The sequence below is a fragment of the Lithobates pipiens genome, unplaced genomic scaffold (assembly GCF_037356315.1).
Source record: "Lithobates pipiens isolate NorthernLeopardFrog02 unplaced genomic scaffold, aLitPip1_a1.2 Scaffold_16, whole genome shotgun sequence".
NCBI classification, from domain to species: domain Eukaryota; kingdom Metazoa; phylum Chordata; class Amphibia; order Anura; family Ranidae; genus Lithobates; species Lithobates pipiens.
This window is the reverse complement of record NW_027507748.1, coordinates 257,690,035-257,702,081: the sequence shown is the minus strand read 5'-3', so window position 1 is coordinate 257,702,081 and position 12,047 is coordinate 257,690,035. Positions and strand designations below refer to the sequence as shown.

The window sequence follows — 12,047 nt, the reverse complement described above, 5'->3', positions numbered from 1 at the left end:
CATTCAGCAATATTCCAGGTCATTTTTTCCAGTGCAGGTTAGGACAGAGAAGAAATTTGTGGCTATAAGCAATGCATTTTCTTGCCCACAGTTTCCTGAGTCTCTTCATTAAAACACTGCCACAGAATAAGTATATCAACATAAACACCTTGGAAGCATTATGGTCTTGATCATTTGAGAACTGCATTAAATTGATTGTAAGCAATCCCATTGTAATACAACCTATTCAGTTTAAAATGGAAATGAAAAGCAAAATATTTGTGTATATGTATAAAAATAATATATATTTTTCTCCCCTTTTTAGAAGTGATCACATTCCCTGTATCTCAGCTCAGAGCTAGGGGAGGAGAAGCAACAGCACACTGATCTTCCCAGTGAATGGCTGTGCAAGGGAGGTGTATCAGGACAAATCTAATAATTGAAGGAGAGTTACCAGCTTAGCTAGAGAACCGACCACAGTGTGTGGTCAGTTTTTAATAGGAAAGCAGAGGGACTGGGAGGAACACCAGGGATTTCACACAAAGAAAGCAATACAAAGAGAACAGGATAGTGTTTCATATAAGTACATGGTACAAGCAGGCACATGTCAGGAACATGCAATGTTGGGTTTACATACTCTTTAACAGATCATTATCTCGAACTGTACAATAATATATTGAATATATTGCATGGTCGTGCGAAATTGTACCCCAACAAAATCGATGTCCTTTTTTTTCCCCACAAAAAGACCTTTCTTTTGGTGGTATTTGATCGCCTCTGCGATTTTAATTTTTTGCGCTATAAACAAAAAAAGAGCCACAATTTTGAGAAAAAGCATTTGATTTTACTTTTTACTATAATAAATATCCCCAAAAATATATTTAAAAAAAACTATTTTTTTCCCTTAGTTTAGGCTGATAAGTATTCTTCTACATATTTTTGGTAAAAAAAAAAAAAAATCGCAATAAGTGTATATTGATTGGTTTGCACAAAAGTTATAGCGTCTACAACATAGGGGATAGATTTTTAGCATTTTTATTATTATTTTTTTTTTACTAGTAATGGCAGCGATCTGAGATTTTTATCATGACTGCTACATTATGGCGGACACATCGGGCAATTTTGATGCATTTTTGTAACCATTGGCATTAATACAGTGATCATTGCGATTAAAAATGCATAGATTACTGTAATAATGTCACAGGCAGTGAAGGGGTTAACCCTAGGGAGCGATGAAGAGGTTAACTGTGTTCCCTGGGTGGTGATTCTAACTGAAGAGGGAGAGATTAACTACAGCAAGTGACAGATTGTGCTTCCTAGCTAATAGGAACACACGATCTGTCACTCCTGTCAGAATAGGCAAGTGTGTGTTTACACACAGTCGTCCCTCTTCTGTGTCTCCAGCTCACGATTGCTCGTGGCGGCGGTCATCGTGACCATCGGCCACAAGCATCTTCACCCCCGCTGTGCAGCGGTTGCGCGCTTGCTATCTGGACCCCGTGAGCCAACGTATAGTTGCGCGTTTTCGCGCAGGGGAGCCAACCTGCCGCAGTGAAACTGCGGTGGCTGGTCCGGAAGCTGGAAAATAAATTTTTTCAGAACTACATGTGAGGTAGCTACTCCATCCTAGGCCATATTCAAGACTCTTGGCACAAGCATTTGAGAAGCGCTTTGCATAATTTTTTTAAATGTGCCTGTACATTGATTCAGGTACTGCAAGCTACATTTGGAAGTTGCTAAAGATAATAGACACTTTTTTTGTAACACCTGTAATAGAAGACAATGGAAATGCTTCTCAGATCTTCTCTGGGAACTGAGCCTTTTGCAGTGTCACCAATACTGCGAAATAATTGCACTATCACAAAGATCAAAATGAGTCATATTACTTTCCCTTCAGGTAGTATCTTTGAAGGTTGTTGTGAGCTTGGTTCATGCAGGGAAGGAGAAACAAAAATACAAGTACTACTGAGCGTTAACTAATGTACCGTATTTATTGGCGTATAACGCACACCCCAAGTTTAAGAGCGAATTTTAAGGAAAAAAACGTTTAGGAGGGAAGTTTAAGGAAAAAAAAACTTACATTAAAATGCCCATTAATGTAGCCTTGTCAGTGTCTATCTGCAGCCTTGTCCATCATTGTGGCCTTGCCCAGTGTCCATCTGCAGCCTTGCCATGTACCTTTTGCAGCCTTGCCAGTCTATTTGCAGCATTTCCTCATTTTAAATTTGGCGCCAATGGAGAGGGACGAGCGGAGCCAGGATACAGAAAGCCGAGCGTACTTTGGCTTTACTCGGCTCCTCACGCATTCCCGCCCACCTCCACTGCTCAGTCAGGGGCAGGACTGCGAGAGGAGCCGAGACTAGCCAAAGTACATTCGGCTTTCTGTATGTCAGCGGCGCTCGCTCTTCTCGCAATCAGTGGAGGTGGGCGGGACTGCGAGAGGAGCCAAGTGTACTTCGGCTTTCTGTATCTTGGCTCCGCTCGCTCTTTTCCATACAATCAGCGGGAGATCGGCGGGGATCGGCGTATAACACGTACCCACGACTTTCCCCTGATTTTAAGGGGAAAAAAGTGTGTGTTATATGCCGATAAATACGGTAAGCAGTATTTCCGACGGGGCAGATGCTGCTGCCTGGAGGCTCTATAATCCTTTCTCAGTTTTTAAGGGTCTGTAAAAATAATCTTACACTGATAAGCTGATAATGTGTTCAGCTGATTCACAGCAGGAAGAACTTTGGTCAAACCAAAGTCCAATGTCTAGGTTTTTTTTGTTCAATATATCAGAGATTTATTAAATCTTTATGAACTGTATTGTAAAGGAGCACATGTTTAAAGGGATCGTAAACCCTCTCCGTTTCTCACCTCAATGCATTCTATGTATTAAGGTGAATTTTGCAGCAGCGCCCCTGAGCCCCCCTTATACTTACCTGAGCCCTGAAATTTGAGCAGTGGGAACGAGCACACCAGCTCAGGCCGGTGTCTTGTGTACTGATTGGATAGACTGATAGCAGCGCAGCCATTGGCTCCCAATGCTGTCAATCAAATCCAATGATGCAGGGCCGAGTCATGGACACCGAATAATGGACTCGGGAGTGTGCCTACAAGGTAAGCCCCCCCCCCCCCACAGCGCTTCTCCTAGGGGGTTATCTGATGTGGGGAGGATCCGCAAGAGCCCTCAGGGGACCCCAGAAGACTAGGTTTGGGGCCACTCTGCCAAACGAGCTGCACAGTGGAGGTAAGTATGATGTGTTTGTTATTTAAAAAAAAAACCCTTACAATCACTTTAACAGTTTATATGAATACTGCTTGTTTGAGCAAATTATTTTTACAGTGATAATTTGTATCCCTTTCTCTTTATCTTGGTAGGTGTTGCAGTCTTTGCATGGAAAGGGGAATCGGAAGACGATTTCTGGTGGTGCATTGATCGATCTGTAAATGGAAATAGTGATTGGCAGCCAAACATGGTATGTCCAAGTTAGTGGTTACATTCTAAATCAGGGATATGCAATTAGCAGACCTCCAGCTGTTGCAGAATTACAGTTTCCATGAGGCATAGCAAGACCCTTAGAGCCACAAGCATGACAGCCAGAGGCAGAGGCATGATGGGACTTGTAGTTTAGCAACAGCTGGAGGTCCGCTAATTGCATATCCCTGTTCTAAATGTTCGATTATGCTTTAAGGTTGTTTATTTTGTCTCTTAACCACAACAAGGATTCTGTGCTAGGACCAATCTTATTTAATTTATTGATAAACGACCTGGAGGATCGGGTAAACAGTTCAATCTCTGTATTTGCGGACGATACTAAACTAAGCAGGGCAATAACTTCTCTGCAGGATTTGGAAACCTTCCTTAATGGGGTGGGAAACTACATGGCAAATTTTAGGTTTAATGTAGAAAAATTTTAAATAATGCATTTGGGTGGCAAAAATATGAATGCAATCTATACACTAGGGGGAGCACATCTCGGGGAATATAGGATGGAAAAGGGCCTCGGGGGCCCTAGTAGATGATAGGCTCAGCAATGGCATGCAATGCCAAGCTGCTGCTAACAAACGGAACATTGGCATGCATGAACAAAGGGATTCACTCCAGGTATAAAATGATCATTTTCCCACTCTGTCCAGTTTTGGGAGCCAGTCCTCAGGAAGGATGTACTGGAAATAGAGCGAGTACAAAGAAGGGCAACAAAGCTAATAAAGGGTCTGGAGGATATTCGTTAGAAAGGTTGGGAGCACTGAACGTATTCTCTCTGGAGAAGAGACGCTTGAGAGGGGATTTGATTTTTAATTTACAAATACTGTACTGCTGACCCCACAATAGGAATAAAACGTTTTTTGTGGAGGGGAGTTTAACAAGACACATGGCCACTAAAAATTTGAAGAAAATAGGTTTAACCATAAACTATGTAGAGGGTTCTTTACTGTAAGACCCCTTTCACACTGGGGTGTTTTGCAGGTGCTATAGCGTTAAAAATGGCACCTGCAAACTGCCCTAAAACACGAGGGCTTTCACACTTGAGCGTTGCGCTGGCAGGGCGTCAGAAAAAGTTCTGCCAGCAGCTTCTTTGGAGGGGTGAACTCACCGCTCTGCCACCGCTCCTTCCCATTGAAATCTGTGGGGCAGTGCTGTCCTACTGCCAGCAAAACGGCTCTGCGGCGGCATTTTGCAGGCGAATTTAACCCCTTTTTGAGTGCTAGCGGGGGTTAAAACTACCCCTCTAGTGGCTGAATAGTGCCGCTAAAACAACGGTAAAGCAGCGCTAAAAATAGTGCTGCTTTACCGCTGACGCCAGTGGCGGCACAGTGTGAAAGGGATCTAAGAGCGGCCAGGATGTGGAATTCCCTTCCACAGGCGGTGGTCTCAGTGGAGGGCATCGATAGTTTTTAAAAAAAAACTATTAGATAAGCACCTAAACAACCACAACATATAGGGATATACAAGGTAATACTGACTTATAATCACACACATAGGTTGGACTTGTGTCTTTTTTTTTCAACCTCACCTACTATGTAGCAAAACGGTAAACCTTTTTATATAAATAAGTATTAAATACATTTAAGGTTTTGTCTGTACAGTGCTGTTGTCTTCTATATTCAGATTTCTGTGTATCTTCATGAAATTGTCCTTTTTTTTTTCCCCCCTAAGCTTTTGTAAAAGTGTGAATATAGTTAAACATTGGAACGGATTTACAAAAAAGATGACCAACAACTGGAACAAACCTAATTGTTGCCCATAGCAAATCATTTAGAATATGTGACAATATTTTTGGCAGTGATGAAACCTCACTGTGTTGGACATTTGCTTCAGTCTTATTAACTCAGCCATACTGTGCCCTTTTAGATACTTTTAATGACATACCGTATTTATCGGAGTATAACACGCACTTTTTCCCCCTTAAAATCAGGGGAAAATCATGGGTGCGTGTTATACACCGATCCTCGCCGGTCTCCCGCTGATTCTGAAGATAGAAGCCGAGATACAGAAAGCCGTGTACTTCGGTTTTACTCGGCAGTCCCGCCCACCTCAACTGATTGCGAGAGGAGCCGAGACTAGCCAACGTACACTCGGCTTTCTGTATGTTGTCGGTGCTCGCTCCTCTCGCAATCAGTGGAGGTGAGCGGGACTGCGAGAGGAGCCAAGACTAGCTGAAGTACACTCGGCTGTCTGTACCTTGTTGGCACTTGCTCCTCTCTGCTCAGTCAGTGCCAATTTTAAATCTAGAAATGTTGCAAAGGCATTGGGCAAGGCTGCAAAGGCACTGGGCAAGGCGGCACTGGGCATGGCTGCAAAGGCACTGGGCAAGGCTGCAGATGGACACTGCTGCATTGATGGGCATTTAAATGTATGTTTTTTCCTTAAACTTCCCTCCTAAAAGTTTTTTCCCTTAATATTCCCTCCTAAACTTGGGGTGTGGGTTATACGCCGATGCGTGTTATACGCTGATAAATACGGTAATTGAATTTTATGTTACTGCCACTGCATGATAAAATTAGATAAATGTCATAGAAAATACAGCCTTGTCCTAGGGTATGAATAAAATCAAAATTTTCTACAGGACCCACTAAGACCTTATATGCATGGTTTATGTGCATGGCTCATATAGTTGGAGCATCATCATCCTAATCCCTTCAGTCTATTATGAATGCTGCTGCTAGACTAATACACCTCACTAATTGATCCGTGACTGCCGCCCCTCTCTGCCAATCCCTTCACTGGCTTCCTCTACCCCACTGTGTAAAATTCAAAATGCTAACCATAACATAAAAAGCTATCCACAACATCACCCCCATCTTCATCACCAACCTCATCTGCAGATATCATCCAAATCGTCACCTCCGCTCCTCCCAGGACCCCCTGCTCTCTAGCTTCCTTGTTACCTCCTCCCATGCTTGCCTTCAGGACTTCTCCAGAGCCTCTCCCATCCTCTGGAACTCCCTGCCCCAGTCTGTCCAATCAGCCCCTACCCTGTCCACCTTTAGGAGATCCCTGAAAACTCATTTATTCAGTGAAGACTATCCCACACCCACCTAACAACTGTCCCTGAGCCACACCCATCAAATCATTCTCTGCAGGTATTACCTTTTGTACCACCACCCCCTTCCTTTAGAATGTAAGCTCTACAAGCCTCCTGTACCTTTTGTATTGAACTGTACTGTAATTGTGTTTCCACACCCCCATACATTGTAAAGCTGCGTAAACTGTTGGCGCTGTATAAATCGTGTATAATAATCATACTAATCCAATCTCTAGGTGGATTTTAATTGACTTTGGTAATTCAGAGATGCCTCGCCCAGCTTCCATAGAGACCACCAAGACCTTATATGCAAGGCTTAGGTGTCACCCCAGATACTTGGTAGCCCTATGTGTTCAGATCCACACTCCTCCACTTTTGTGTGAATTCCGTGGAAGGCTGTACTGGACAGATGGCTTTTGATTAAACATGTACAACTTATATAGAAGGATTTGTTCCATCTATGTCTATCACATGAGGCTAATTACTTCAGTGGTTTATATACAAAGGGTTTAAACCACTGTAGGTGCAGGAGCACATGTGAAAAATGTGGAATTCAACGCCATCTTTCATTCTCTAGGCCCAGATCTACTAGCGCTGCTACGCTGATTCCCTGTGGTACTACTGCACCTGCACAGATTGAGTCATTTTGACAGCTGTTGGAGCAGGTACTTATTGTGCCTGTGTAGCCTCATTCTCGGAGTACTTATACTGTGCATGCTGCCTCTTCTTTTGGGGCATGTCTCCAACTTGGCCACACTTCCCAATCCAAGGTGATCAGCAGGCTATAGTTACTGGCACAATAGGTCTTCTTCTCCCTCTCTACAACAACAGAAGTCATGGGTACCCCTCTGAGGACAATTGGCACCACTTGTGGCATATCACAAATGCAAGAGAAAGAGGTTAGGTGGCGTTGCTAGCCTAGACTCAGCCCAGGGCTCCAAGATGGGTGATATTTTATCTCCACAAGGCCCTAGCAACCATTCTTTGGTTCTTTGGAAGGGTACCCCCCAGTGTGACTCTGCCTTTCTCTGGGAACTCTGCTAGCCATTTGGCTGAACAACCTTCCACCTTTTTTATCTAGAGAGAAAGTTTCATGGCAGAATTTCAGCCCTTGCAGACTAATGATACCAAGGCCTGCGAGTGTGCCCATTTTGTTTCCGTTTCAGAATCTGTTTTTAACTTGGCTCTTAAGGCAGATACACTACCAAAGGAGGTGGTAGAAGACCAAAATCCCCCCCCCCCCCACTTCTAAAGAAATCTAATCAGGATAAAATGCTTTGACTGAAATTTGATCCAAAATTAGGGATACCATTGCTACCTTTATTGATGCTGTAAGCTCCTGCTTAGCATTAGAGCAGCCTGGGTGTGCTGTCTCTGAAATGACTTAACCATGTTAGGACTTTCCTAGTCCACTTGCTTGTGGATTTTTACTCCTCCATAACTCTTTGAACATTTCCATTTCCTGCACAGTTTCTCTAGCAGACCCTGCCATCTCTTGCCTTAACAAAACTATCTTGGCCCCATAGAGGATAATTCTGTGTTTAGGGACCCGGTGGGCAATTGGTAAGAAGCCACCCATAATCATCTTTCTACTTAACAGCTCCCCCTTTGCGGCCTGCAGTTGCTTCCATTGCAGTCTGTCAGATCATTGCTGTCTGGACTATTTTTAACAGTGGCCTTACAGCTTGGTGGATACAGTTCACCAGGTCTCCACGATGAGTTTTGTCTTCATTCACATGTGCAGGGTCCTTTGGCTTAAATGCTGGTCAATGGGACTCCTATTTAAGAAGCACCTTGTGCAACTACCCTTTGAAGGTGAATGCCTGTTTGGCCCCTCTTTGGATAAGTACATTAAGGAGCTCTCAGGGTAAAGAAGATCTCGGGGTCAAAAATACACCTAAGGTTAGTAGTTCCTGAGGTTCACCCCTCTCAGATCTCCAGTTCCATCTCTAAGCCAGACATATTTGTTCATAGAAAGACAAGGCCCTACAAACCAGCTAAGTTTGGTTTCAAGACCTCTTCCCAGTTTTAGGGTGGGGAGTAGGGGGGACATCTGTCCACCTTCTGGTCCCAGAAATTCTCAGACGTCTGAGTCTAGAGTATCTTTTTCTGGAGCTGAAAACTGGAGTTTTGAACTCTGCCTCCACCACACCTCATGCTTTAAAACGTATCTCTCCCCCACTAAGAGAGGCAGATCTTACTGCTGTTGTTCAGCAGCTTTTGTCTCAGAGGACCATTATCCCTGTACCATTCAGGGCTTCTACTGAAACATCTTCATGATTCCCAAACCAAATGGAGGGTTCTAGCCTATTCTTGATTTAAAAACTCTCAGCTTGTTCCTGCAGGTTAAAATGTTTTGCATGGAAACTGCCAGTTTGGTCATTGCCTCCCTGCTTCCAGGGGAAGCGTTATGACTTCAGTAGACATTTGGGATTCTTGCGTGCACATTTTTACTCCCTGTCAGTGGCGTAACTAGAACTTTAAGGGCCTGGTGCAAGAAACCATGGAGGGCCCCCCCTGACCTCCAGCCAGGGCTCTTCCCACTGATCCACTGGGGCAGCAGGACCTGGATAGGAATCAGTGGGAAACAGTGGTGCCGGGGATCAGTGGCAGCAGTGGGGCCGGGGGGGAAATCAGTGGCAGCAGTGGTGCTGGGGGGGGGATCAGTGGCAGCAGTGGTGCTGGGGGGGGATCAGTGGCAGCAGTGGTGCTGGGGGGGGGATCAGTGGCAGCAGTGGTGCTGGGGGGGGATCAGTGGCAGCAGTGGTGCTGGGGGGGGGGGAAATCAGTGGCAGCAGTGGTGCTGGGGGGGGATCAGTGGCAGCAGTAGTGTCGGGGGGATCAGTGGCAGCAGTGGTGCCAAAGGGGATCAGTGGCATCAGTGGTGTGGAGGGGAATCAGTGGCATCAGTGATGTGGAGGGGAATCAGTGGCAGCAGTGGTGTGGAGGGGGATCAGTGGCAGTGTTATTAAGAGATGGATGCCAGTGGCGTAACTAGAACCTTAAGGGCCCTGGTGCAAGAAACCATGGAGGCGCCCCCCCTGACCCCAGCCAGGGCTCTTTTCACTGATCCCGGGGGCAGCAGGACCTGGATAGGAGGGGGAACAAATCCCCTCCATTTTCCTCCTGCAGTCACTTAATGCCTGGGAGAGGAGGAGAAGCAGACTTAGTGGCTGCAGGAGAAAAATTGAGGGGATTTGCTCCTCTAAATGTCCCCCCCATCCAGGTGTTCAGGGGCAACATGTGCACTATTGAAGTTGTAACCCCTGTAGTTACGCCCCTGGGATGAGTGCCAGTGGTGGTGGATGGGCTTAGTGGCAGCATTGGTGGTTGAGGAGGGATAGGATCAGTGGCATTGGTGGTGGGGGATGGGAGGAGTGGTAGTAGTGAGGGAGAGATGGGATGAGTGGCAGCGGTGAGGGAGAGATGGGATGAGTGGCAGCGGTGGGGAGGATGGGATGAGTGGCAGCGGTGGTGGCTGGGTGGGGATGGGATGAGTGTCAGCGGTGAAGGGGGGTGGGATCAGTGGCAAGGTTTGTGGGTGGGGGTGGGGCCAGTGATAGGGTGGTTGTGGCAAGGGGGATGGGATGAGTGTCAGTGGTGATGGGATCCGTGGTGAGGGTGGTGGTTGGGGGGGGGGGGTGGGATGGGATGAGTGGTGGGGAGGGGAATGCTATCAGTGGCAAGGATGGTAGTTGCAGGATGGGATCAGTGGCAGCAGTGGTTGTGGTGATGTGGAGGGTATCGTGGTGGTGATGGGGAGGGGTAATCAGTGGCAGTAGTGGTGGTGCCGGGGGCTATCAGTGGCAGTGGTGGAGCCGGGGCTATCAGTGGCAGCAGTGGTGGTGCCGGGGGGTATCGGTGGCAGTAGTGGTGGTGTATGGGGGTATCAGTGGCAGCATTGGTGGTGCTGGTGGGATCAGTGGCAGCAGTGGTGGTGCTGGGGGTATCATTGGCAGTAGTGGTGTTGTGGGGGGTATCAGTGGCAGTAATGGTGGTGTGTGGAGGGCTATCAGTGGCAGTAGTGGTGTTGTGTGGAGGGGTATCAGTGGCAGTAGTGGTGTTGTGTGGGGGGTATCAGTGGCAGTAGTGGTGTTGTGTGGGGGTATCAGTGGCAGTAGTGGTGTTGTGTGGGGGGTATCGGTGGCAACAGTGGTGTCGGGGGGATCAGTGGCAGCAGCGGTGCAGAGGGGGGGGAAATCGGTGGCAGCAGTGGTGCCGGGGGATCAGTGGCAGCAGTGGTGCCTGGGGATCAGTGGCAGCAGTGGTGCCTGGGGATCAGTGGCAGCAGTGGTGCCTGGGGATCAGTGGCAGCAGTGGTGCCGGGGGATCAGTGGCAGCAGTGGTGCCGGGGGATCAGTGGCAGCAGTGGTGTGGAGGGGGGATCATTGGCAGCAGTGGTGTGGAGGGGGGATCATTGGCAGCAGTGGTGTGGAGGGGGATCAGTGGCAGTGTGGTTATTAAGGAATGGGTGCCACTCAGTTGCAGATCATTTGGTTCCCCCTGCTTGCTCGGTCTTGCTTGGGCGAGCAGAGAGGCTGGGCGGGGCCTGTGAGTGAAGGTGTGGCCAGAGAAGGTGGGCTGAGCGGACGGGGACAGAAAAGATGGGCGGAGACTGCGGGCAGAGGAAATGGGCGGGGAGGATGGACGAAGTGGGCGGGGACTGTCCCCGTGAGTGTGGGAGCAGAGGATGGGTGGGGAGGATGGGTGGAGCTTATGGGACTCTGCGTAAATGACTATCTCCTGGGCGGCGGCGGGCCCCGCCACAGTGGCGGAACTCAAGGGCCCAGTCGCAAATGTGACTGGTGCGACCCTGATAATTCCGCCACTGCTCCCTGTCAATGTCATCTGAGTTTTGCTGTGAGTAATCTGTCTGCAGTTTTTCAATCTTGCCTTTTGCCTGCCTCTGGATTTTCTCCAAAGTGCTTGCCTTGGTCTTAGCTCTGCTCCAGGCTCAAAGAATTCATGTTATGTTACCTGGATAATCTCTGACTGAAGGTGATTGCAGCAGACAATGCAGATCCTGCAGAACTTAATTTGGATCTCTGACCTGCAGAAGTAATTTCTGGAATCATCATACAGATTAGAACCTGAGCCTGATGTTAGACACAGCACTGTTCAGCACTGTTCAGGAGACAGAAGACCGGGCCACCGCTAGTAAAAGAGCTGGAAGAAGAAAGCGGAGGCCCGGCAAGAAGAACCGAAGAGGGGAAGAAGACCCCTGAGCGGCGACGAAGAAAAAAGTCGGGCTCCTCTGCTAGTAAAAGAGCTAGCAGAAGATAGCGGAGGAGTCCGGCGAGAAGACCCCCCCAAGAAGGAAGAAGACCCCCGGAGCTGTGCAATTATTTTCAACCCTTGTGGTGTTTTTTTTTTTCTCACCAGGTGAATGGGTAGGGATACGATGTACCCCATACTTATTCACATAGGGTGGGGTGCCGGGATCTGGGGGCCCCCTTATTTAAGGGGGCTCCTGGATTCCGATAAGCCCCCTGCCCGCAGACCCCGACAACCAACGGCCAGGGTTGTCGGGAAGAGGCCCTTGTCCTCATCAAC

At 47.5% G+C, this 12,047-nt stretch overlaps 1 protein-coding gene across 1 annotated transcript in view; it reads left to right on the top strand.

Moving 5' to 3' along the window:
• Window positions 1–12,047, top strand: part of LOC143984135 (S-adenosylhomocysteine hydrolase-like protein 1) — a 521,010-nt gene that overhangs the window by 81,627 nt on the left and 427,336 nt on the right. The window contains exon 3 of the mRNA XM_077484446.1: window positions 3,346–3,443. Coding sequence (XP_077340572.1) covers window positions 3,346–3,443 — 98 coding nt within the window. The remainder of the gene's footprint in view (window positions 1–3,345; window positions 3,444–12,047) is intronic.